The following is a 27,509-nucleotide window of genomic DNA, read 5'->3' as shown; positions in this document are numbered from 1 at the left end:
TGAGAAATAGTTGCATTATATTGTTGAAAACGATAAATGGATTTAAACGGCATCAAATCATTATAGACACACGACCAACCCTAAAAGTATCCATCCAAATACTAAAAATATAATTTTAAGTACAATATTGTCGTTAAAATGTGTATATCGATATTCAATATTTCTACCAACTATAAATCCGCACCGAAGCGATTATTTGAAAGTGATTTAGTCACTTTCCGTTATAATTCCTGCTCTATTCTACTATGCTGACTTTTTTTTTAAACATATAACATATTACTAAAAAGAAAAACAAAACATGACTTTTGAGCTTAGGTGCGAAGCAAAGAAGGTATGCATGTACTCTACAAAATACTCTAGGTAACAAATGTTTATTATGTTTTATATTTATATATTTATCGAATATCTATATTACATTTCTACCATCATATTATAATATATAATATGATATCAAACAACGTTTTTGTTTACCAACAAAATATACAACATACTTATATAGAGCCTAACGATAAATAATTTTAAAATAAATATAATGCACTAGTCATAATATCTGTAACAATTATATAATAATTATGGAACTATGTCATAATGAAAGATTTTGTACAATGAAAATGACTAGAATATAATATGATAATTTATAGCGTGTCTGTGTTTCTTTTTACAAGTGATACTTTAAAGTCATCGATATTATTGGTGTCCACTCGACCGGCGGTCGCTGGCGAGCTAATCAAGTCAACGAACGTCAGTGGTAACTGCAACAAAGGAGGGTTGTCCGTAGGGTTCTTGGTCCACATTATCCATAACTTCCTATCGAAGTCAAAAATGCCTAAAACAAAATTATTACAAGTTTACGCTGATATTATTTATTTAAAAAAAAAAAAATAAGTCTCCACTTCCTACCAAATTAAAAGACCTAGTTATGCTTCTGGCCCGAATGCTAAATGAGGCGTTTTTATATAGGTTATTCACTGGCATGAATGAATTTGCGTTGCCTATGACTATGATATCGCAATTTATATCAGGATTTAATAAAGTTACAACATTTTTTTTTTAAATAACTTTTGAATAAGTATTCGAATTAAAGTAAAAGTTATATCAAATAATTTTTCTTTGATAACGTTTACACAAACAAGTTTTCTCTAGATATTTTATTGAGTACCCAAAATGTATAACTGGGAAATAACTGGAGAGTCAACTTCTGAAAAGTTCACGATTTTTCTCTATAAATAAAGAAACGAGGAAAAAAAATTAGCGGTTTTATAGAATTAGGTAAATTTGTTTTAACTTGCTATAAAATAGTCAGATATTTTTATGATACGTAAACTCGACATGGTTCTATTCAACAACAGCCTTAGACCTAAAATTCACCAATCGCTGTGAGTTTTTTGTTTAACATTTTTTTTGCCAAAGTTTAATGACTAGGTGAAATTTAGTCAATGAGATTTTAACTAAATATATGTTTGTCGAAAATAGTTTTTATTCTTTAAGCACTAATAATAACTTCTCAAATACTTACCCAAATGAATAGTTTTCACTGGCTCGCAGGGTCCGTCTCGGTAAATGCTCATCGCGCCGTCATCGCTATTGCCCAGCACTTCCACTATATCGTTCAGACTCGTGGCTACTTTGTTTTTCGTCAATTGCTTGTACTTGTTCTCTCTTGACACGCTGCTGCCGTAAGTGAGTTCGTCTTGACTTTCCGGGGTTTCCAGGCACAGTAACCTGTAAACAGATATTGTTGAGATATCAATGATATTTCTTGTTTAAGAATATTGTAACAAGGTCCTGAAATTTGGATCCCTAGACAACAATAGGTCTGATAAATGTTCTAGAAAATGTCCATAATATGTATACTTCATTACTTAGCAATGTCAATTTTAATTGCTATAATAATTGAAGCCTTCCTTGCTACCAATACAAAACTTACCTGTTAGCGTGCAACGAGTTGTTGCCGGACTTAAACTCCTTGTGACACACCTCCGACCTGGAATCTTTGTCGTAAGGGATAACTTCAAACGTGTGGAACGTTCGCGACTCTCTGGGCACGTCCAAGAAAGCCAAGTTCACGTTGAATCCGTCGGCAGTGCCCACACCGTCGTTGATCAGTATGTCCATAATTTCCGTCAGGTTAGCTCTGGATGACAACAGGGCTCTAGTGATGAACTCGCGCGCTACAATACCAACATACAACAGTAAACACATGTATGAGATATGTAAAATTTGTGATTGGAAACAGAATTTCGATAGTTATTCGATAAATATTTGAAAATCAACGCCGTAAGATGGACAGACTACTTGAATAAACACTAACGTATGCGACCCCTGAGTGGACTGTTAACGAATATTGTGTTGATCGAGAACACGACCCCGTGATGATTGTGACCACTGGCGTAGCCCGGCAAATGTCCAGCATAAGCCAAGGCCTCGAATTTCTCTTCCCTGGCTTTGAACAGGCCGCCGGATTCGTTTTCGCTGGGCAACACGTGCGCCGCTATAATGTAATAATTGTCTTCGGCCGAAGCTAACGCATCCTCGGTGTGGCCCAAGAACTAAAATAGAAAACCGTGTGATCACTCCAAAGCCTTTTCGTTCCTTGTCGGTAACAACAAAGTTATGAACCTCATATTACCTCTGAACCTCTTTAAAATTAAAAACAAAAATGATTTCGTCCTACCTGTCCGTAGGGTTGGTTTATTATGAGTGAAGTACATCCGACGGGTCCTTTATCGACGGGTCCCTTATTTAAATTTACCGATAACGTGTCGTCCAAGGCCATCAGGAAAAGCTAATAAACCGTACAATGCACATATAGGTAAATTTATTTTACCAAATTTTTTTTTTTAACTTATCAAGCTTGTATATTAAGGAAAACGCACTTCTTCGAATGGGACTTGAGCTCCATCAGCCACGCCTTGCAATTCGATGATGTACTGGGGGAAGTACTTTTGCGTCGATATAAAGCTTTCCTCATAAATCGATTGACCTTCGGGTTCGGCATACATTTTCAAATAATCATCTTGCAGTGGGGTATATGCCTTTAGGTATTCCTTTATCATATTCCCGTAAGTTCGTCCCTGAATATACACAAAAAAAAAGATTACAAATATTTTATAAAATAGCGCTTATAACTATTTTAAAGGTTATATTCATAATGTATATTTGCATCTAATCATGGGTATTATTTGTAACTTTACTGAATAATTAAGGAACAATTTTTGAATTTCATAAATAACCATACACCTACCTATAAAAAATGCCTTTCTTATTTGGAACGCACAAAACTTAATTAGTTCTATAAACCGGGTTCGGACCAACCATGATAGTTTAGTTACGGTTTACAAAATCAATAAAGTTTTGTGCAACCCAACATAAGACGTTCTTTATATTATAGTTTTAGTTTGTCTCCGTGTACTTATATAGTACCTACATATATCTAATCAAATAAATATGGAACTAATTCGACTATTTTAATAAAATGTACAGCGTGCCGTAACTTAGAGATGAACATTCAGTACCTAAGTACCAAATATTACTTTCACTCTCGACCCAAAAACGATTATATTTTAATGTAATATTAAAACCTTAAAATAACATACTTCCGTTGACCGCACGGATCATCGGAACACTTCCTGTGGGCCACATAGCGGTTTACTTCCCGAGAACCTTCAAAATGCAATTTTACCGGATATACAAACAAATAAAAAACCGGACGCGTTAGTGTTGTCGCACTGGTCAATGTCGTCGAGTGCTTGAACTACAGTATTATTACTATTACACTTTTCAAGATTAACCAGGGTCGATGCTACTCACCGGCAAAAAAAAAAAGACTTCTTAGGAAGGGAGGATGCGTGCGAAGATTGAATACATGTTAATTGATCGATTTAATGCTAATTTTGAACCTGTAAAATTAACACTTTCCTTTTGAAATAGAACTGGTTTTTTAACGAGATAATTTTACAGCTTACTCACATTTTTTGTACACAAATGTTTTATTCAGAGTACTTCGGGTCACTTATGTTTATTATGTTGTCAATATTTAATACTTGTTCTCTACAGGCGATGTATTAGTTACAGCTATAGTCAGCAAATACTTACTTAACATTTTATACTATGTAAAGTTCAATATCATTTAGTAATATATGTAAAATATTGCGGTCAGTTTGTTTCGTGTAGGAATTTCTTTGTTTACTGTCATTTCAATATTTTAGCTTGGATGCGTATTTAGCATTCTTTAGATTTAGTACACTGACAAACCAGAAAAATTATATAAACCCATGTCCTAGGAGGAAACTTTTTCTTATTTCGCTTTTTCGACTGTAGTTTTGGAACTTAGGTCTAAAAATTAGACTGAAGGTAGATCTAAAGTTGGACTATAAGATATATAATCTGTGCTGGGTTTTTTAATTTGTAATGTAAGGCTAAACGTGTAGTGATTCTCATTTTATTCTACATTTTCTTATCAACTTTTATCAATCTTAATAAACTTAAACTAATACGAATAGTAATAAGAAAAAAAGTACTGTAGTCTTCTGTCTTAGTAACTTTGTTTTTTGTGCTCGGATATGACTTATTTGTTTTATTTGCATCCATTGATGTGTTTATTATCCGGCCAAAGGTGATAAAATACACACTGTTATTTTTTGCATACACAATAGTTAGTAATGTGAAAATAATTAGCTTTATGTAAAAAATCGTTACTAAAATTGTTATACCAATCACATATACATTATACATATAAACATAATTTGTTATTTGGCAAACCGTGTCACTCGAAATTATGTCTATATAATGTAATTTTAGACATCAAAAACAATATAGCATAAGCCCACACATGCATCAAAAGTATATTTCATTGAATAATTATATAAAAATAATAAAATCATCATACATAAAAAAAAAGTGTATCCACGTTCTAAATCTGTTTCTTAAAAATTGTTTAGTTAATATACTCTACTTTATTTTAAAGCAAATAATATCTGTAAAAATTATAAAAATAAATATAAATAAATGGTGTGTGTAATTATATGATTGTGTAATGACTGCAATGTAGAATAACAGCCATGAATAAATTGCAATTATAAATAACAAAGTAAACAATAAATAGCAAACTGTAAACGCAATACCATTCATATTGTATAAATATAGACTAATGAATAAATATTGTACCTAGTATGTTAATATTTTTGCTTGGAAAAAATTACTTGTTTGTAGACAATTTGTAAAATGTATGTAAACAGAATATAATGTTTTTTTCCCATTCAGTTAGTCAAAACGAGTTACTCCGACATTCATTGCATAAGGTCATCATAATATTATTATAGTATATGAATTACCGTTTGCAGCATAATATATCGTAATAATATAAGTATATAATACTATAAAACTATTAATATTATAATAATGATAAAAATGGTCGCATATCCTCCATTTCCAGATATTAAGTACGGCCTAATAGATTTGTACAGAGGCCGGTAATTAAGTTATTTTCTATCCAAGGTCTGCAGACAATAGTTATTATATCCATTATACACTTAATTGTTTAATTGTATTAACCTGTCGTTTTCGACAGATTAATAATATTGTGCTAGACAAACGCTGGGCAAGTCAGTCGTTGTTTACAGCATAATCCGTCCTGTTCTGGTTTGCTGTAAGCTAATGACAATACCACAAAACAAATAGTACAGCCAATTTACTAACTTGCTAATTTGAGCGACTGTAATATTTCCCCAAACACAATATTCACATTATTTAGCATATTATAATAACACAATTCGGTATATATTAACTCATTAACATTGTTTACTGTGAGTTGCTACCAAAAACAAAAGTATTTCTTAATCAGAAATGAGGACTTCAGTTTTTTTTATAGCCTTTATTATAAATTTAACAGCTCAACAATTACACAGGAGGGCTTCAGTTATTGTCCTATTATATTTTGAAGACTTTTTTTTTTACTAAGTTTTTAGCTATAATTCTTTGGGTTTTGGAAAATAGGGGCAAGGACGTATCTTTACCTTTTTTACCTAATATTTTCCGTTCTGAGAAATTATTTTAATATAACGGGGTTTAATGGGTTGATTGATATCGTTTAAGGGTCATGGTCAATAACATTTTAACACATAATTATAGTTTTTTTTATTATTTATTATAAATTATATTAAAAAATAAATATGAACATAGCATACTAAAAAGACAAAGAGGAAATTGTCTTGAGGCTGCTTTCGGCTAAGTATACACTTGTCCAAAGGTTAAGTTAATCAGGGAACGATGAACATCAATGAGACACATTAGTTACTGAATGCCTACGCAATGGAAATCCTTTCTTAAATACTAGACTCTTGCAATCCAGTTTGCACGGGAAACCAATAAAATGCAAAACGATCACATACTAAAAGAATAAGGCCGTTTCTACAGTTTTTAAAAAGTTTCTGTAAGTTGTCGTATAATAAAAGAACTTTTAAAATAAGTTAGTTAATCAGAGCTTTTAAATAGTAACCAATAACAAATAGTAGTAAACATACCATTTCTAGAGGTTTTACATTAAAAGTTAACTGCTAAGTGGCAATGTAAATTTTTATTTAATTTGCAAATTTCGTGTTTACTTATTTAAAAGTAACAACTATACCAATATTAGTTGAAAAATATGTAAACAATTTTTTGTGTTTATTTCGATTTTGGAAAGGGGTAAATTTTTTTAATTTTTGGCCATGTATAGGAATTTTTGGATACAATTTCTAATCCATAGACTTGCTACATAAAGAAATCGGTCCAGTGGATCGAGTGTCCTGACATATAAATAGAAAAAAATAGAACAAATCATTGTAAAAATATTACCTTCTCAGCTTCGTGACAAAGTTGAAAAGTTTATCCATATTTAAAAGAAACTGTAATTTTTTATTTATTTCCAGTTATCTATTTGTTCTTTAAATTCAAGTAGAATCTAAACACTTTCTTCGTTCTATGAAACCGTTATGCCTGTATGTGTTTTTTCTTCAAATTGTCTTAAACTATTTATTATAAAAAATCTATTTACTATATTTTGACTTACCACACTGAATCCGACTTCGTAGTGAGTGCCGCTAACGTAGTGGACGGGTATGGAGGTGCGGCGTGGACGGTGGGTAGTCTGACATGGCTCTGCAACGGGCATTTTACAACAATAGGGTATTAATGTTTTATAGTATTGTACTTTTTTTTTTTTTTTTTGACAGAAAAAATCAAAATTTTTAAAAGAATAACGTTTGTACTTATTTACGAACGGACTGCGTTCGGTAACGATAAGAAGCGTCGACTACCGATGGCCTTACTAATTCTAGTGTAGATTATATTATGTATTGTAAATAAAATGACGTCAACGTCGGGAAACCGTATAAATAGCTAAATCCAATTATTCAATGTTATCAGTGTGTTATTATTCCTATTATAACAGTCGGTTTAAATAATATATACAATTATTACCGCTTTGTTTTAAGGATTGACTGCGCGTGCGTCAACAGTAAAATATAAAAAACATAATATTATACTGCATTACCATAGTATAGTATTAATAATAATAATAATGATTATAATAATATTATATGCCGACAGAGATTGGTACGGCACGGCCGTAAGCAAGTTTATCTCAAATCGAATAAAACTTGTACAAAAACAAAACTATTTCAAAAAATCTGTAGCAAAATAATATATGGTTTTTAATTAATTTGGTTGGCCTATATTGTAAATAACATAAAATACAGAATATTTATCTAGCAACAACTTTATCTACCTATGGTCAAAGAAAAAAAAAATATGATAATTCGATTACGTAACACGTTATATTAGTATTTATATTATTTCAGCATTTTTTCAGGAGATAAATTAACAACAGCTACCATATTAAAATATGTATGATTCTTAAATAATATACTATAATAATAGTTATTACTTAATAGAACCCGGAAGTCGATTTAAAAAATTTCTTTAATAACAATCACTGACGACTGTAGTCTGTATAATTACAAAAAATACTAAACTCCTGAAACTATATTTTCATCTTATAACAGCCTAATGAACCTTGCCTCCATTATATAATTGTTTTAAATAAAAAAAAGTTGCAAAAAAAAACGTTTATTAAATTGAATGATCAAAATCAAAAATTTGTATCGTACATATTAAAAATATTTTTTGAAATGGTAGTTATAAAAACTTTTATATGTATTTGGCTTTCCTGCTAAAGTAGAATAATGAATAATAAAAATTACTACAACTTATCGTCAACCAGTTTTGATAAAAATATGCGTCTTAAATAATTAAACAGGAGCGGTAAATACTACAATGTTATTTTATCCACAAGCACTTTTTATATTTACATTTCCACCTCAAGTATATATTTTTAAAATTTTTTTTTTTATTTACAATCTATACAATATGTATAATCAGTAAGTCTGATGAAAAAGATACAGTGACAATATTCAATAATGTAGGAATAGGAAGGCTCTCAGCAGTGCCACCTGACCAGAAAAAACTATATTTTAAGTAATAATAACTCAAAAAGTGTTAATTTAAATCTCGTTATCGATCAGCCATTATTTTCATTATGTCATTTTGGTTTAAATAAGTCAATTATTGGATCTATTACTATTTGTCTTTTAAAAAATACCCTCATTTAATTAACACACAACGAAAACAATTTTTTGCTTAAACTATTATTTCATATTTTTTACTAAATAATATATTTTGAAATGTAATACTTTGTATATACCTAACATTAATGCTACTTCCTCTATTAATTTGTATTTTCCCCAGGCTGTATAATATATACATAGTGTTTCAATTAACAATAATTATGGTGTTATATAACACCAGCGTCAACAAAAAACCGTTTAGATATCCTCGAACTAATTATGAATTTCTGAGGGAATTCACAATTTACACACTTAACACCGATGCAATTAAAATCCTATAATAGGATTTTAATTTACCTACACATGCATAACTATATGTAAGTATAATTTCTGATCCTTGGCCACTCAACCTATTATTAAAAATAAACTTTCAGGCGTCAGTACAACGTTATAGTACAAATTGTATGTTTATACACAGTAACGAGGTACTATATAGAAGTAAAAAAACGAAAGAAGCATAACTTTAACGCTACAAGAGTACTAACCGTGTACTCTTAACCTAATTTACCTTCCCCTTAAAAACTAGACATAAGTTTACAAGTTTATAATTTGTTTCATTCATAAAACGTTATTGAATAAATATTGAAAATGTTACAATGAGCCTCTTATTAAATATCGTAAAATAATAATCCGATACACTTAAAACCAATCAATTACTATTTAATTTGTTTTTATGCTCTATACAAAAATAACAATTAATTTTTTGTTGTTGAAAATAACAATTATTTTCCCACATATTTCAGAGGAAGTTATTTTTTTTAATTTATTCTTAAATCCGGTCCGCACTAAGGGCAACTCAGCAACTTTTTGTGTTACATAACGTGTTGTTTCTCGCTAGTTTCGACAAAATACAATACACGCGTTGAGTGATAAAATAATTTATCATAATTTGAATAGGCTTTAGTACCTATTTGTTTTTCTAATAAGACCTTTACAGATTCGCATCGCAGCTAAATATGTATGTGTAGACACGGTTAAGGTTTGTTGATAAATTCTGGTTATTATTGAATAAGCATTTCTAAAAAGAACAAATCTAACTATTAAATTTTTCGCAAGATTTCAATATTATGTTTGTTAAAATAATAAAAAAGTTTAATAAGAAGTTTAAGACATCGCTTTCAAATTTTTATACAACCAGTTTAATCCTACAAATTTCAGTTTTTAGGTTTTCATTGCACTCAAAAATAGCAAATTATAATATTGTTGTATAAAGAAAGAATATAAAGAAGGATAGACCATACAATTTTAAAATTTAATAATACCAAAATTGTTAGATTATTGTTGAAGCTCTGGAAAATATTTTGTTAAACTTATCGCCCTATACATGATAATTTAGTACAGAGTAAAACTGTAAAATAAATGATAATATTGTGTAAAATAATCTTTTCTTTGAATTGAATCAAAATCCGGCCTCAGAATCTCTCTAGCGCGTCTAGTTGTTGCTAAAATCGCCCTTAAATTCTTAAAACACGGTTTTGATGCATTTAACATAGTTCCGTACGTTTAAAACATTTTTTTTTAATTTGATTTCAAATATACTATAATTTTATTTTATTTTCTGATTTTAGAAGTTAGGCCCCGAAATTATATACATAATATTTAGTTTTTTCTTTTCAGTATTGCTGCCAACTTTGGAAGCGATTTAAAAAACAAATTAAGGCGCTAGAGAAATTCTGAGGTCAGAATCGGAAAAAGGGTATTTTGGTTGTTGTTCCAAAAAAAGGGGTTACATTTCATTACAGGTATAGTGTAAATATTTGTGTAAAGCCAAATTGATTGTGCAATATATTTACCTTCGTCCCACTGTATAGAAGCGGCGTCGACTTCGACCGTTGCCGGGAAATGAAGGGATGCGAACAGCGTGCATAGAGCTATTCTCGCTAAATATTTGAGAAGCATTTTTTTGGCGTCGATTTTTTGTAGTATGGTGCTTTACTTGTAACTACCGTTCTGAGCAAATATAAGTAACCGGAAACTGACGTGAACACGATATTTATTGTGCACTTTTTGGGGGAAACCACAATACGGATCGAACGTGTGTTATCCGTCCAAGGCGGCAAATCGGTATCCGCAGTAAGGGCGCTCGTATTTATTATTATCGTCTTATATATGCGGAAGTGTAGTTTCCTATGGTGGGGCGAGTCTCGTCGGGTTAGGTCTCAGACAACTTGTGGATATAGGCTTTTTGACGGTCACGCTTGTCGGTATAGTGTTTATTATAATTAGAGTTGCCGGATTTGTACGATTTTAAATTATGTATGTATATTTTTTTTGTTGGTAATGCTAGCTCAACGACAGTAAGAAACGTAGACAATTTGTTTAGAATACGCCACTCACTCGTACTCTGTAGTGTGAGAATAGGACAGGACTAAATTGAATAAATTTTCATAGAATCATTATTGTAAACACTATAGTTTAAGTTCTAAATTAAGATTTTACAAAAAATTGTCTATACTTTACTCTTTAATAAATGTACGGGTAGCGTCTCTTTAACAAAGAATAGGTACTAGAAAATGTTGATTTTGCATATTTTAAGGATAAGAGCATATATTTGAAAAATTTTGCATATTTTAATATGCACAAAGATATTACATAACATATATTTATATGCTTCGAATAAACTTTTAATTGTATATTAATTATAGTTCATAAAAATATTATAGTCTATAAGTAAGAAAAATCGTTGTTGAGATTTGTTCATGCTATTTGCTTAGTTTTATTCTTTATTGATTAAAAGCCATACGCGTTTAAAAAAGCATAAACATTTTTGATAGACTTTATTTGACTAGAATTCGTACAAAAATAAAGCAGTGTAATAATAAAATGACTAATAGGTTCCTTAGTACAATAAAATGCAATAAATTGCACACACCTATGCATTTTTTTCTCCAACGACCTTCGTTTTGATAAATTACTGGTATTAATTTTGTTGTGAAATTTGAATAATAAACACAGACAACAAATTGTTTTAAACAAGTCCTAATGAATGAATAAATAATAATTTTAATGCTGTGTAACAATAAGTGTTTATGATTCAGTAATGCAATTGAAAGAGAGTGGGAAAGGGGGCCAGCTACTGCAATATTATCTGAAGCCACCTTTAACCAACCCGAATTTTTTTTAGGATAATCTGGATAAAACTTCACTGAAGCTTCCACTGAAGTGCTTTATCAAAAGACAAAATTACTTTTTTGTCAAAACATGTTTAACAGTTGATATATCTCTGTTACTACCTAACAATTTTTTTAAAAAATGCATTACCTATTATATTTTAATTTACAATACCTAAATTTATTTTAATACAGTTAGTCATTACATACTCGTATTATAATGCGTTATCCAACAGCTAATATTTATTATTGCTTATAAGCGTGCCTTTTAAAATAGGATCAAGTATGAAATACCTATTATATGTTTGTTTCTGGTTACTGACTCTATTGATGGAATTAGTCCCGTCGTAGATTACTAGGTTACCTTCAAATGACGTACCTATGCATTTGTATAGTAAGCAATATTATTAAACATTGCAACGATAATCTTGCCAAAATTATCGTTGCAAACTCAAGACAATTTTTTCCCCGTCTATCTGAGTACCTGAGAAGTTGTTGATTTTAGAATAATATTATTTTTGCATATCAATAACGTGAAGACACGAGAACTTTTCTAAAATTTCGACGATTCACCAAATCACTCCTCCCCTAAATAGGAGAACTCAGTTTAAACAATTGTACTGCGGTTTTGAGAGCACAAAAGCTATTATTGGTAATTAAATTATTAGTTATTCGGTAATCTAATTCGTATCTTCACAATTAAAGGAAGATAGGTACCCTCATTAGGAGACAATAGAAATTAATTAAATCAACGTTCCAAGAATATTAAATTATATATCTTAATCTGTAAATTGTAATGCCATTAATAGACTACATGAATATGACATGCAGTTACCCTGGATCTGTAATAAATATAGTGTAAGAATACATTCACTCCACTAACTAATTTATTTATGTAAAAATTACCCAAGTAGAGTTAATAGTACCTACTTATTTATTAAGGGGATTGAAAGTAGTTTTTTTTTTTTGGATTCAGACTAAAACATCTGACAAATTTGGCGAAATTACTCATAACGTTTATACAATCATTTTTTACCGACAAAAATCGTCGCTTGTATAAATCTCTGTAAAAACTTTTAAAATATATAATACATAAATATATTTAAAACTAAGCTTCGAGTCTGCTTCGTTTATAGGGAAAATATAGTTAATGATAATTTTAAATATAGCAGATATCTAAAATTATTTCATTAAGTTATAATAATAATATAATGACAGGTGTTTTACGATAATACAAAAAAAAAACAAATTTAAAATGCAAATCATTCCTCTTATATTTTAATTTACTAGAATCATATTATATTGTATTAAAAAATAGACACATCGAATTTCAAGGTTATATTGTCAAAATGTATTGCGTTTCCAATAAATGTCTTTTTTTTAACTACTTACTAAACACTGGTGTATTTTGAAAACCACGCTCGTTAATTAAATAGGTACTAATATTTATAAAAATGGATTTTATTTTATTAAATAATGAAATATAGGTATTCAATTGAATTAAACGTTTCAAATAAATAATAGACGTTAATTAAACATGCAAATTTGAATTACCTATTAGAAACGTGCGTTCCTCTACGTCGTTTTTTCCAGTTCGAGCAATGAATACAACTAAATGTACTCTACTATTATATTTGAGAACTTATACATTATATTCTACGGTATACCTATTGATTTTGTAAGCAAAAATGATTACCCAGAAATATTGTCCTAAAAACGAGCTGCTGTCAAACACTAATTCTTGATATATTAAAATTTATAAGTTTTCACAAAAATGATGCTACTAAAATGCTTTTACACAAAAAGTGTCTACTAATAAAGTCAGCCCAGTGTGATCGGGATCGCAGGAATTATTATTTTTGAAAGTGATACGATCACTTTTAAATAATAACACTGATGCAAGATCGTAAATAGTTAAAAGTATAATGTATAAATAAATGTATTGACATTAAATTTGATGCACTTTTCTTGCGTTAATCGGTAACGATAAGAATTTTATAAACGTTTTTAGAAGAAAAAAACCTACTGAACATTTGTCTGGTCGGTTGATAAATTTATAACATTGTAAAAAGCCCACCCGTTAAAAAATAAAATGAAAATCTGCAAAATAAGTAGGTAATATTTTGGAACAATAAAGTGTCATGCGTTATGTAATTGAAGTACTGAAAACATTAATTATTTTTTCATTAAAATAAAATCCCAAAACACCAAACTAAAAAAATTACACCTACTCGTACCTAACATAATAATAATCGTCTAAAAACAATTTATTATTTAATTGCTTTCCGTGACAAATCACCTACACACGAGTCAACTTAACAATGAAATTGCTAATAAACGATGATAGGTTTTCTTACATGTCAATATATAAATAAAACACAGCAACGTTGAAAGTCAATGTCAAGAACAAAATATCGTATTGAAAAGAAAGTTAAATTTAAAAAGAAACGTAATCAATTATCGTGACAAAAAAATAGGTTTGATGTATATTTTTTACAAGCAGTTGGTAGCTAATTCGATACCATGAAATTTGACTTTTTTTACTTACTTTTCAGTTTTCATACAATTCCATGAATTTTTTAATATTTTCAAATACCTATTATAGACTATATAGTTTAGTTTTAATTCGAAACTGAGAAGTTATTGTTTTTTTATGACTTGGCAAGACTTAAATAAGTAGAATACCTCACTACATTGTAAGCAAACCTGTATATTTAAATTTGGATTTTTTTCTTGAGTATTCTATCCTTGAATATTTTTGGACGATTGCCTATTTCGTAGTTTTTTTTTAATATAACTCTTTAATGATATCATCTGTATAGAAATCAAATAGAGAGGCAGTTTTGATGGGAGAAATAAAAAAATTCATCAATTTGAAAGATTAAACACATTTCAGCCAAACGAGTCAAATTATCATCCAACGAGTCAAACAATAAAATCAGCAATGCCTTCTGAGTTCAACACCACTGCAAACAATTTTATGTCATTTTTACAACAATATCAATAACCATATGAACTTGACCTTCATTGATTTGAATATTCTATAACCTTCAATTGGTCACACTGTTGATTTTTTGTGGAAATTATTCTAAGAAATTGGAAAAATAGCAATAACCCCTATCGGGCTATTATAATCTATTAGAAAAATTTAAACACAACGTAAGTATACCTATAACAACCAACACCATAGCACTAACCAGATGTGCCATACAATCTGGAAAACTTAAGCGTCACCAAAACATAATTTTCAAGTATAGGATTCAACACAGGTGAGCTTGACAATAACCATTTAGTGTCACTCGATAGATCAATTCATGGTCTTAAAGGTACTTTAACAGACTTGCGCTAAATAATTACAAATAAATAAAAGTATACAATAAAATACAAAAATGAATATCATCGTAGCTATAAAATTGAATAAAATATAACTCACAAAACGATTTCTACATTCTTAAACCCTCATAATTTCTCAGCAAACCAATATTGTCGTATCAATGATCAAAGCAAGATATAATATTCACACAAATATCTGCGGTTGTAGCTTATACTACAACTTAATGGTTTTTTTTTTCAACTATATAGGTTAATTAATTTTTTTTACTCTAAAAACTGAAGTATAAGATAAAAATACAAAAGTTCTATAGTGTTTTTATAAAAATGGTCAATTGTTTTTACGTATAAAAAAACAATGTCTAAAGGGATTGGTTTGAACTTTGAAGTCTCACATCGAAAATGAAAACTGTTTTATAACCCAGCTAAAGTTGTATGACTGGATCTAACAGTCAATAATATATTGTGACATATAACCTATAATATATTTCAAAATTATACTTTTTTGTTCCTTCTAAAAAGGAATCTACGAAACAACTGAAACTAGACATATTATTCAGGTGAACGCTAGCATTCTTATCAATAAAATTATTTTTTGTTGTTTTAAATACAATATCATTAGTTTTTAAATCTAGGTTTCAATTAATAAAAAAATTAATATATTAATTAGTAACAAAAGTACTGAGTAAAATAAAAAGATTTTAGAGGTCATTCCTAAACAGTCACAGTCTTATACAATTTTAAATTATTATTATTTACTCTTTTTATTTTTTATTTCTTAGTTTTATTATTTATAATAATAATAATTTAATATTGGCAAATATTTTTAACTTTTATGTTTATATATGTAATGAAGTCAATATCAGTTAATCATTCGGAAAGAGCAACGTTTCATTCAATAGAAAAGTCACATAAAAAGTTTTCAAATTTTATCTAGTCCATATAATTTTTACTTCATTTTATTTGCTTTTAATTTTTTGGTTACAATTTTTAATTCTTTTTTTGCTTCTTCTGTCCTTTCTTAGCGTTGGAATTCACTGAACTTCTCTGGAAAAAGTAATTTAAATATATTGAAATTAGATTTAAAAAATCAGGTAATACTTAAAAAAAAGTTATTTGTTAAGCGGTACCACACTTAAACTTTGTATGAAATATTGCTAACATATTTTTTAAACAATTAATGTGTTATCTATACACAAACCTTAATAATCGAATTTGTGCATCTGTGATCTGGTAGACAACATTTCCGACAACCTTTACAATGTTTCCATGTTTTTTTGACACATTTTTTACATAGATTACAGTGAATGTATTTGCGACCGTTCTAAAATAATGAAATTTGTTCAAATTAATAAAAAAAATCAAAGCAATATTCATAATTAAATGTTTAAAAAAAATAACTAATAACATCCTGTTATTATTACATTTGTATTTTTTAATAAAATATTAATTACTATAATTAGGGTTTACAAGTTTAATTAAAATCTATGTTAATGTTTAAAAATGGATAAAAATATTTTTTTCTTAGAAAAGAACGACATTTGTTTACCTTGGACATACAACCGCCACATTGGTAACAATGAAAATTTTCTGAACAAACCCATCGGTCGCATTCTTCACAAAACTTGTAATTTTCTTCAACAGGTAATGCTACCTTAGCCTGATTGACATTAGTAAAAAGTCTAATTGGCGACCCTTTATTTCTTCCTAAAAATGTTAGTGTTTTATTTATACAGATTAAAATATAAATAAAATACATTAAATACCATAAATTATTAGTACCCGAATCATTAAATTTTTTATGATTAACATAATCCACTTTATAGTCCAACATGGTCATTTCAGGTAAACAATTTATGACATGACGTTCCATAAAATAAGGTAATATTAAAAATTCTGAAAAAAAAAATGTAGTAAATTAATTATTGCAAACTGTATATAATATATAAAATTTACATAAAACTATTTTAAATGATTACTCGATAATATGTTTTTGTTGTTTTTTTTCCTAATTTCGTCAAATTTTTTTAAAGTATAAGCTATCGGTTCGAGTCTACCACCAAATGGCGGATCGAGGAGTAATGCCATGGATTCTGTTTGACTCAGTAAGTCTTCTAAAACAATTTCAGTATCACACTCTTCAAGTACGTGACAATTGAACATGTTAAACCATCGAAATCTGTTGCACTCGTAAAATTGTATCTAAAATTAAAAACAAATACTATAAAACAATGTTGGATATAAATTACTACCGAATAAACAAAAATATTATTACGTGTCTGTGATCAATATCTAACAATGTGCTGTTGATTTCTGATACTTCACAAACAATTTTTTCATGAACGGTAGGAGCTCCTAGACATATTAGAGAAGTTATACCGAGCGACTTGAATATACTTATAAACGCGTCAATTGTGGTATCGGTAAAAAAATATTGCGATTCTCCTTTTGTCTCTTGAATTGGTCTAAGTAACTAAAAATAAAAATTTACAAAGGTTAATTAATTGTAAAAAATAAACGATAATATTAATACACAATGTTGATGAGACGAACATGGTCTATTTCTCATTCACTCTCATAAAATCATATCGGTCAAAATTATTTCTCATCTACAAATCTGTTTTTCAACTTTTAATCAAATCATCTGAAAATCAGGAAGTTTCCAATATTGTAAAGTGATAATTCTAACAAACACCTGTGATGGATGAGACAAATTGTAATCGTCAATATTATCTCTAAGCATTTCTTCGTGGTCTAAGTGATTTACTTTTTCAATTTTTGGGAATAGTTGATTACACTTATCACAATACATACGGTCTTCTGGTTTTAAACCTTTGACAAGCTCATACCTAAAAGAAAAAAAAAGGATAAAATTTAAAATATTTAAAAAAAAAAACAAAACTATACCTTGATTGCAGTTTATATCTTAACATTTTTGAAATGATTGGGTCTCTTTCAAATTGCTGTACATATTTTTCACCACTTTGATCTTCCCACAAAAAAAAGGGACACTTTTTCTTGTCTCTATAGGCAGCACAAGAGTAAAATTTTTTACCATCTGTACCTCGAGAAAATAACAGTGTTGGACCTGGAAAAAAAATCAATGGCAACAATTAGTTTTAAAAATGTTTAACTTGAATATTGGCAGATAATAAGTTTTGTAATATAAAAAGGAACAATTTTGAAGAAACTATAAATGATAAATTTAATATTATGTATTACACAGTTGGTATTTACAATTATTAGTTTAAAACGACCAAGTTCACATCCTGTTTAACTGACTGAAATTGGTTAAGGTAAATACTTTGACAGGTCAGGCCCAGTCACATTTTTGGCGATTCTTAATTAATTTTTTGTTAAGTTTTACGGTGTTGTTAAAGGTGATGGTATAATAATGTTTTCATACACTTTTAGGGAACTTAACCAACTGGCAACTGATTCTATTGGTAAATGGCAACGCGGTAACAAGAGGAATAATTATAATAGTACATAATAATAGGTCTGACAAAATTACTGAGTATTTAGATTCGAATAAATCTGAGAAGACTTGTTAAAAATAAGTATAATTTAAACTCACCGTGTGAACATTGTGGGTGTAGATCTAATGTTTCCATGTGCACCGTTATGGTTTTATTCTCCTCTTCCATTTTATTTGAAAAATCACATCCAACTCGTAATATAATAATATTATAGAGTATTAATGTATAAAATGTAAGTATTGAATTAATTTTAAGCAAGCAAATTTGTATTATAAATTACTATCACTCACGTGTTTGGTGTTCATTTATATCTTATCACTATGTCGATTGATAAGAAATATGAAGAAGAACGTGGAAAAATAAACCAATGGTCCTGGAAGTAAACGTCTAATCAAATTTTAAGATAAACAATGTTATCTTTAATAGAAATGGAGGGAACTTGTTCTTTAATATCTTAAAATTTGAACAGATACATTGATTACATTCTGGATTTGTTATTATTTTGATAATTATTATTGATAAATAAATAAATAAAAGAGAAAAAATAATAAATGCAAATTTTTAAAAATATCTATAAAATAATATTATAAAAACAATAAATAGTCGGAATATTAGACAAGATTTAAAACTTATAATGGAATTTGAACCGAAACATTTTTTAAGATGTCATTCTAAAACAGACACCGACACAGCAAATGTTTCCACACAGGTAATAATTAATTATATTATAAATTTTATTTTTTAACACTGTGACTTCTTTTAAATCAAATGTTAAAATAAAAAATTTCAGGTTTGGCAAGCGGTTTTTGAACCAAACGTCGGTTCTAAAATGTCTTATTTGGTTGCTACATGCGGTGGCGATAAAGTTTGTGTAATCAACGTCAAAACTGGCATTGTTCAATATAGATACTCTTATTCAAAGTAATTTTTTATAAATATTACCAACATTTAGAACCATATAAAGCCTACCAATAAGATCTTACCTCCAAGAAATCAATACTATTGAATTTAGTATCTAATTTTATGTTTATAAAACGGAACAAGAGACAATATCATTTTAATAATATAATTATAGATAATATATTTTTACAGAGGATTATTGTATACTGTGTCGTGGTGTACTGCTTGCCCTAACAACAATATATTGGTAACGTCTGGAACTGCTTGTACTATTGTGTTTATAGATCTACAGTCTGAATCAGCGTATCTCACTTATAATTTATTTCAAAGCAAGAAGCTCAGAAAAGTATTTGTTTGTTCAACTATATTTCATCCATATGAGAGAAAGCTATTTTGTTAGTACCTATATATTTTTTTCTATCTAGTATCTTAGCTTATCAGCAAAATATAAGGCAGATAAAATAATTGATATGCTCTTAAGCCGGTCCCACACGACTCGTGTACTTGACGATCATTGTCATCGTGGATGCTCACCGAATTATTCGCCGATATTTATATTAACTCCGAGTCGTCTGGGAGACACAACAATATTGTTCATACAGTTATTCGTTATCCCTTTGACACGTGTCATGTTTACCGACAACCATCGGGAAACGACGATTGACTCTCCGAGTAAAAATAATTGTCTACTTTATGATTAAACATCTCCTACACGACTCGTAAAGCATAGCGATTAACGATTATTCGCCAAATACGCGAGTCGTGTGGGACCGGCTTTACAGCTATTATAATTTTTAACAGTAGACGCATAATATGTTTAAAATAACAATTTAAATGTAATACAATAATTGTTGTTTTTAAATTATGTTCATTTATTTCATAGGTGCCGTTAATACTGGAAATATTTTTATACTCGGATTTGATATTGATGGTTCACGCATAGTAAATATTGTGCAGTTAAATACTATTGAAACGGAGTGTGAAATATTTGGATTAACTGTTTGTGAAAAAATGAATTACCTACTCATCGCTACCAACAAAGGTCTGATGGGAACGACAATAAGTGATAAGTAAATAACCTTAAGTATGATGTTCTTTAACTTTTGATCACTCGCATTGGCACTGGCATTTATACAGCTGTTTTTGAAAAAAGCTTGGTGGGTATTCTCTTGCTTTAAAAATAACACAAAAGAAAATGCAAATTTTTCTACACTTACCCTATCACGATTGAGAGCAGTATAATTGCCACCACACGAACAAAGGTGTAACTTAAAACCTCGCGAGTACTTAAAGGGTTAATGGAAATTTTAAAAAGCCAGCATAATAAGGATGGAGAGATCACAGGTCTTCAGAAAAGTATTATGTGGACATTTTGGTAGTAGTTAAAAGGTTGTTGATAAGCCAGATACATTATATTAAAAACAATACCTATTCAGTTCCGCGTTAAAAGTTTTCTTTAAAACACAAGCTGACAGAGCGGTCCTAGTTCACCTATATGGGAATTACTTGAACTGGGACCGCCCTCATAAAGTCACTAACATGTTAAAAATATACCTTTCTCTTGTTTTAGGTATAGCCACAAACCTACAGTTTTTGAACTTCCCGCAAACCCAAACGAATTGTACAAATATCAACATGAAAAAGTGATAGATTGCATCGAAGTTGTCAATGGAAGTTGGATAGCGACGAAAGTCGCTTTACACGGTGTTATTTATATATTCAATTTAGAAACTGTGTTGGCAAATATGAACAATAATAAATGTGTTGTTCAACCTACGTATATACTTAATTGGAGCGATACTGACAACTATTTTATGAGTTGTGGGATAGGACTAGGTATGTATGAAAATTGTTTTTATTTAATGTAAATAACGTCCCTTAATATTAACAATATCGCAGGTGGCAAGCTTGTGGCATGTGGCGATGATAAAGGGGGCGTTTGGATATATGATCTTAAGCATTTAGATTTTAAAACCGTACAAAAAAATACAGAAACCATCGATCCTAATAAGGTTCTGAAGTGGCCCAAAGTTCATGACAGTTACTTGAAAAAAAAGAAAAAACTAGAAGTCGATATTTACGATATAGTTGTTGCAAAATGTGCCGTACATTGTAGCGGTAAATACCTTGTGGCAGTCACCAACAACAATTTTGTATGTATATATTCAAAATGAATCATGTGAAAATGTACTTTACAACATTTTTATAATGAACTTTTTACAGTTAACATAAAAATAAAATGTAACTGTAAAAACTATTTTTAAAAAATATAAAAATTATTAAAAAAAAAAAGCAAAGCAACGTATTTGTTTTATTATATTATTTATTAAATACCTTGTTTACAAAATTAAAAAAAAAAAATCACATGGAATGTCCCAACATGTTACTTATAGTATATCACATTTAAAAACCTTAGTTATTATAATAGGAAAAGTAAAACAAATTACTGAGTTCCAGTTGAACCAAATCCTCCTTCGCCTCTCTCGGTTTCATCGAGCGACTGTAACAAGCAAACATCATAATAAGTACATATTTGTAAAAAATCTTGGCAGATAATATCGGCTTACTTTTAACTCTCTTATCTCGGGGTAAGCTATCTTCTCACACACTAACTGAGCAACCCTATCGCCCGGTTGAATTGTGAACTCATCATCAGAGTGATTGAAAAGGACTATTCCTACATTGCCACGGTAATCTTCATCGATTACACCGGCTAAAATAAAAGAACAAATTGTTTAAAAATAATTTAATAGGTACAATTACAACTAACGATGACATACCGCCGACGTCGATGAAGTTCTTCCAGGCCAGACCCGATCTGGGTGCGATGCGACCGTATGTTCCGTGCGGCACTTTGATTTGGATATCGGTTTTTACCAGCTCTTTGCCATGTGCTTTTATGGTGTAAGCGTAAGCACTGTGATAATCGTGGAAAACATAATATTAGGTATTGACAATCTAATAATAAGATATTATAATAATTCATTACCTTCTCAAGTCATAACCGGCGGCCAACTGACTGCCTTTCGTCGGCGGGTAGGCGTGTTCGGTCAACTTGGCAAAGGCCAGCACCGAGTCGGAGCACAGAGTGGAATCCAACTTCACTTTTTTCACGGGGCTAGGCATTTTCTTAAATGAAGAAAAAATTATCGTTCAACAAGACCGAACGAGGTTAAATGACCACAATACGGATTTACAGGAATGGCCAATGGCAGCGAGATGACGAATACAGGCTACGGATGAAAAAATGACAAAAAGAATATCAATAAATGACGAACGCTACAACTGAACAGCAAATGGCGGTAAAGTATTGTCTGAAGTCTGACAAGAAAAACTTACCGCCTTTTTTAAACGTCAGCTGCTGTACGCGTTCGACCGGCAATTTCGCGGCAAAACACTAGGCTGTTGCGGTGTGACCACCCAATCTTTGCAGTGCAGTGTTGCCAACGCTTGCTGCACTCAAACTTTTTACATAAAGAACGCCACTTCCAAAAACAACGTTTCGCGGTAAAAGTCTGTTTGAAATAATGTCGGTAGATTGCAGATTCCAATTTCCTTGTTTAAATTACAAAATTTCTTTGTATAAAAATTATACGCATATTACATTTCTGATTAAGATTATATCTTTTTACAATTATTGTAACCACATTTTTTCTGAGGAGGGGGCACAAGTTATTAAGGTCAAAGGGATTTACAACAATCGACAGATTGCGTTCCTATACACATGTATATTATAAAAAAGACCATCGGAGGGGCACGTTTTCCTGTGGTCACCCTGGAAAGGTACTTAAGAATATAAAGAAAAATCAATTAAACGATTACCCATATTTTACACTAATTTCGTAGAAAAAAAGGCCAATAAACATTTAGAAAAGTCTCATTTACAGTTTTCATATCTGTCTCTATCTAAAAAAAAATCTGTTTATTTAAAGTGTGACGGAAACACGTGCATCTGCATGTTATACTTTTTATATAGGTGAATAATAATAAGTATTTCAAGTTGAAACGAACGACACACATTAGGTAGCTATTGCTGATTAATTATTGATTAGATTTCAGCTGTTGTCCACTTTAATGCGCTAAACTATAAACATCTTTATTATTATTATTCTTTGGTTTTTTTTTTTAGTGGGATTGTTTACATCATTGCTTGTGTTTTTCTAGTTCAGATTTGGTCATATATATACATACATTTGCAAAATGTCTCTAATTTTTGTTTAGCATATCTAACGATAAACGGTTGTCTATATACTACTGGTTTCTTATATACTACTTTTACACAATCCGTGATTTTGTAATCAGAATGTTATCTTTTTTTTTGATAAACAGGGTTGGTAATTGTCTATCCTATGCGTTGTTTACAAGCGTGTGTACATAATGCACTTATAAGTAACTTAATTAATTTAACCGAGTTGACGGTTATCATTTTTATTAGGTACTCGTTTACATTAGTAGTTGGTAGAGATCAGCGGGGACTTGTAGAGGTAAAGTCCCTTCTAATATTTAAACAGAACCCAATAAATAGGTTGGAATTATTAGAGTTAGGCCTCTCAACTTATATTTTAGGTTTTAAATGTTTAAGAGGTTAGTCTTTCCAAGCTAACCCCTTCTTAGATTAGGTAAGGTTAGATTTGATACAACAACGGGTTTCCATGTTCAATTGTCTGACTCAAGTCTAAGGGGACCCAGTAGGGAGTTGACAAAGGTATGGATGGACAGCGTTGCTTCTGAGGTGTATTTTCTATGTCGTTGCTGAGGAGGTACGATGTTACTTAGGTTAGGTGGCCTTTGTACAGGGGTGTATTTTAACACATAATAATATTATAGCTTGAAATTATTGGTTTGGCAATTGACTTAATTATATGTGTTGTCCATAACACAAGCACACAGACATAAATACAAGCGTTATATTGGTTTAAGGAGCAAAGAGGCTAAAGCGCCTTGTCGTTACCAGAGTTTTGTAACTTTTAGGTTTTTTTACATTAAATGTGTGTATTTCGTCGATTGAAATATATATATGGTGGGGACAAATAATTCCCATTCATCTTTGCCACCGTTGTCGTGGTATTATTTGTATTATTATTTTACCAATAGAGGTACCACCACTTGTTACCTTACACTTTTTGACCCAAAATCAGGCACGACAAATTTATCGGTCTTTCCGATCTCTTCGACCGGTCTCCCGCTTCTCCTGTCACAGGATTTTACCCATGGCTATACTATATACCCTTTATACACTATAGCGGCGGCAGCGCTCTTTGTAAATGTAAACTCTACCTTGTATTTTAATCCGGGACCGTGTAGAGACGTGTCAAAAATAATATTATCTGTATGATGTTTGTATTATAATATTATTATGATGTGTGTACATACATCGGATGAGAACGGGGAGGTGCTCTTCCGAAGACAAGGTGTTGTTAGGGTTATTGCTGTCGGTGGAACACGGCTGAAACTACTAATACCTATTAATAATAATACTAATTTTATAATAATCGTATTTATTTTATTATTATGCGTACTAAGCGGTATAAGAGAAGTTTTAGTAGAGCTTTTGGCCCCTACAAAAGTCTAAACCATTGTCTATTACTGTTTTAAAACAAATATTTTCGTTGTTTTTATATAAAATTAAAACGTGGTTAAAACGTTTAATTAAAATTAAAGGTACACAGTGCAGATACATGCAACTATACAAATTTGTTGTAAGTTACAATTTATTTTATAACCCCTAAAGTTCAAAACAACAGAGTTGGTTCTGGTGCTAAATAATGTACAGTGAAAGTGATACTCGGGCGTTCGACAACTTTCATTACTATGTATATTGAGGTAAGACCATCGCCCCAAACTTGTATAAATATAATCTCCTGCTAACTATCAATCTATACCCTATCCGTCTGTAAAACCCTGTTTCGAATAACGGATTACAAGAGTTTTATTGATTTTTTTATTTGATCGGGACGATCAAGGTTACTGTTATCACACACGTGTAAGTCGATGGGAGGGAGGAGGAAGAGATAGACACTATAGATTTCTGAGTTATTGATTGTTAAGTAAGTTTTGTTTACATGTGTTATTCAAATCGAACTCGTCGTCGAAGTAAACTCAGAACGGCATGTTTAAAACGTATACATGTATATTATTATATAGTTATATATATAAAAAAAAAATAATAATGTCGTTCGACTGCATAGACATATTAAACTCTGCGTGTAGACAGAATAAAAATATATCTAGTCGCTTCAGCATTTTTAAAACTAGACCAAGACCATTAAAGAACAATACGGGGTTTGGTCGACAACAGTATTATTATGTAACGCTAAAAGAGTAGACATCACGCTACCGAAATGTGTTTACAAAAGTATTTCACTTTTTCAGCAATAATTCCGATACTCAACAGTGAATGAATAAAATCAAAATAAATAAAACATGTATACATGTATCCATTATACACTATACACGAACTTGTATATATATATATATTATAAATTATTATATGTGGGTCAGTGCAGAGTATTGTATTTTCATTTCTATAATTAATGCACTGTTGATTAGTGCGATAGGTGTCCGTTTTTCAAGTGTAAATCTGTCTATGTAGAGCGACTCGCGTCTTTTGCGCAGTTGGTAAATGTTTAACACATAAACTAGACAAAACATTTTTGTAAACAAAAAACACAAGTGTATATATTACGATATAGGTTATAATAATTTATTTTTGTACATCATCAAGACCATTATTTTTTAGTCGGTGCACACAGCACATTAATAAATTTACTTATTTTGTATCTTTATTTTCATTGAAACATGCTTAACTATAATACTGTTAGAGTATCCGATTAAAGTTATCGTGTAATTGGATTAGTTGTATTTCAAGCACTTCAACTTTTTAGTTTATCTATTGAGTATATGGGGACAAATTTATAATTTTAAGGTAGAAAATCATATAAAACAATAACAGTCCGTTTTTTACACCTCCGCTGAGTTAAAACGTCAGTTTTTCACCAAAAACAACAGATATTTCCATTAACTCTAGAAAGTCCATGAAAGTTTTTATAATGATACAAGAATAGTATAAATTGAAGTAGGTATATACATTAAGGTGGTCCTTATATTGTGTTTTTGTGAAATTCCACGTTGGATACGTGTTTTTCATATTTTCATTTCATCCCCTTAGTCTCCCTGTTTATCCGTCAAATTTATAATTTTCTTTTATGAATAAAAACAGGGATACTCATGGGGTGAAAAAAAAACCTGAAAAAATTAGCAGCATTTGGACTATTAATAGATAGACAGAATGTCCGAGTATAAGTTTTTCGTTGAAACTGTGAAAAATAACAGCAGGGTATAAACTTATTGAGATACGACGGACCATTCTGTAGGCTTGTTACGGTAAAAACTATGGATGTTGTATCATATTGATGACGTTTCATAATATTATATAATTATGAATCAATTAAAATAATTAATTGTAGCCGTAATTATGTAAAAACACAACGATAGTCGGTTAAAAAAAATTGGCTTTATCGTTGAATCAGATTGCAGTCCGTTTAATACTAAAAAAAAAAACACTAAGATATGATTTTTTTTTTTTGCATCTTTATCAACAAAACAAAAAGTTTTTTAATTATCTAGTTATTGGTTTATTAACGGACCACCAGCAAACAGGATATTAAATTGTATTATCTTTAATTGTTTAATTTAAGTAACGGAAATATTTAAAATATGCCTTTATTACCTAAGTCAAAAAACGAACAAAAATTATCTGTTTTTATCTCTTACAAGCTGTCCGGACCCGGCGTTACCCGGGCGTTGCCCGAGATTTAGTCTGCCAGGGCTGAGTAAAATAATTCCCATTCCCACCCCATCCCCACCTTCATTCCAATCCCCAACCCCATCCCTCATCTATAATCTCTAATCTCCTAACTCTTATCAGCGTCACAGCGTTTTTATGACACTTTTTTCGGTTATTATGTCCTCCTTTTATTCAAGGGTGCCGTTCCAACAGTTAAAATCTTGCCCAGATTCGTGGTACA

At 30.2% G+C, this 27,509-nt stretch overlaps 4 protein-coding genes across 7 annotated transcripts; 1 reads left to right on the top strand and 3 right to left on the bottom strand.

The window, feature by feature from the left end:
* Positions 1–453: 453 nt before the first annotated feature.
* Positions 454–10,721, bottom strand: LOC126833544 (uncharacterized). Of its 4 annotated transcripts, none has more exons than XM_050564954.1 (8): positions 10,457–10,721; positions 7,049–7,137; positions 2,877–3,074; positions 2,675–2,785; positions 2,312–2,549; positions 1,928–2,171; positions 1,517–1,722; positions 454–826 (listed from the first exon to the last, which is right to left on the bottom strand). In XM_050564954.1, exons 1-8 carry the CDS (start codon positions 10,560–10,562, stop codon positions 636–638), a joined length of 1,383 nt encoding a protein of 460 aa, XP_050420911.1. In that variant the 5' UTR covers positions 10,563–10,721; the 3' UTR covers positions 454–635. The 4 variants fall into 4 exon arrangements, with proteins under 4 accessions (XP_050420911.1, XP_050420912.1, XP_050420914.1 ...); XM_050564955.1 differs by lacking the exon at positions 10,457–10,721 and adding an exon at positions 3,811–3,899 and having other exon boundaries at positions 458–826; positions 7,049–7,126; XM_050564957.1 differs by lacking the exons at positions 7,049–7,137; positions 10,457–10,721 and adding exons at positions 3,811–3,899; positions 3,970–4,826 and having other exon boundaries at positions 458–826.
* Positions 10,722–15,972: 5,251 nt separating this feature from the next.
* On the bottom strand, positions 15,973–18,893 carry LOC126833501 (rRNA N6-adenosine-methyltransferase ZCCHC4). Its single transcript, XM_050564885.1, has 9 exons — positions 18,681–18,893; positions 18,011–18,191; positions 17,799–17,952; positions 17,379–17,576; positions 17,083–17,305; positions 16,886–16,999; positions 16,653–16,810; positions 16,305–16,427; positions 15,973–16,150 (listed from the first exon to the last, which is right to left on the bottom strand). The coding sequence occupies exons 1-9, from the start codon at positions 18,748–18,750 to the stop codon at positions 16,094–16,096; spliced, it is 1,278 nt and encodes a 425-aa protein (XP_050420842.1). The 5' UTR covers positions 18,751–18,893; the 3' UTR covers positions 15,973–16,093.
* A 195-nt stretch (positions 18,894–19,088) lies between these two features.
* On the top strand, positions 19,089–21,700 carry LOC126833569 (leucine-rich repeat and WD repeat-containing protein 1-like). The gene is made up of 6 exons (XM_050564989.1): positions 19,089–19,291; positions 19,373–19,503; positions 19,675–19,877; positions 20,366–20,552; positions 21,053–21,318; positions 21,382–21,700. The coding sequence occupies exons 1-6, from the start codon at positions 19,217–19,219 to the stop codon at positions 21,654–21,656; spliced, it is 1,137 nt and encodes a 378-aa protein (XP_050420946.1). The 5' UTR covers positions 19,089–19,216; the 3' UTR covers positions 21,657–21,700.
* Positions 21,701–21,799: 99 nt separating this feature from the next.
* LOC126833604 (deoxyuridine 5'-triphosphate nucleotidohydrolase-like) lies at positions 21,800–22,809 on the bottom strand. Its single transcript, XM_050565033.1, has 4 exons — positions 22,472–22,809; positions 22,263–22,399; positions 22,050–22,195; positions 21,800–21,982 (listed from the first exon to the last, which is right to left on the bottom strand). The coding sequence occupies exons 1-4, from the start codon at positions 22,606–22,608 to the stop codon at positions 21,926–21,928; spliced, it is 477 nt and encodes a 158-aa protein (XP_050420990.1). The 5' UTR covers positions 22,609–22,809; the 3' UTR covers positions 21,800–21,925.
* Positions 22,810–27,509: the final 4,700 nt, after the last annotated feature.

Source organism: Adelges cooleyi, unplaced genomic scaffold (genome assembly GCF_023614345.1).
Source record: "Adelges cooleyi isolate 19-005CV unplaced genomic scaffold, UGA_ACOO_1.1 ACOO_flye_CR_arks_rails_tigmint_CR_PRNA_2, whole genome shotgun sequence".
Classification (NCBI taxonomy): Eukaryota; Metazoa; Arthropoda; class Insecta; order Hemiptera; family Adelgidae; genus Adelges; species Adelges cooleyi.
This window is presented reverse-complemented; position numbering and strand designations above follow the sequence as displayed.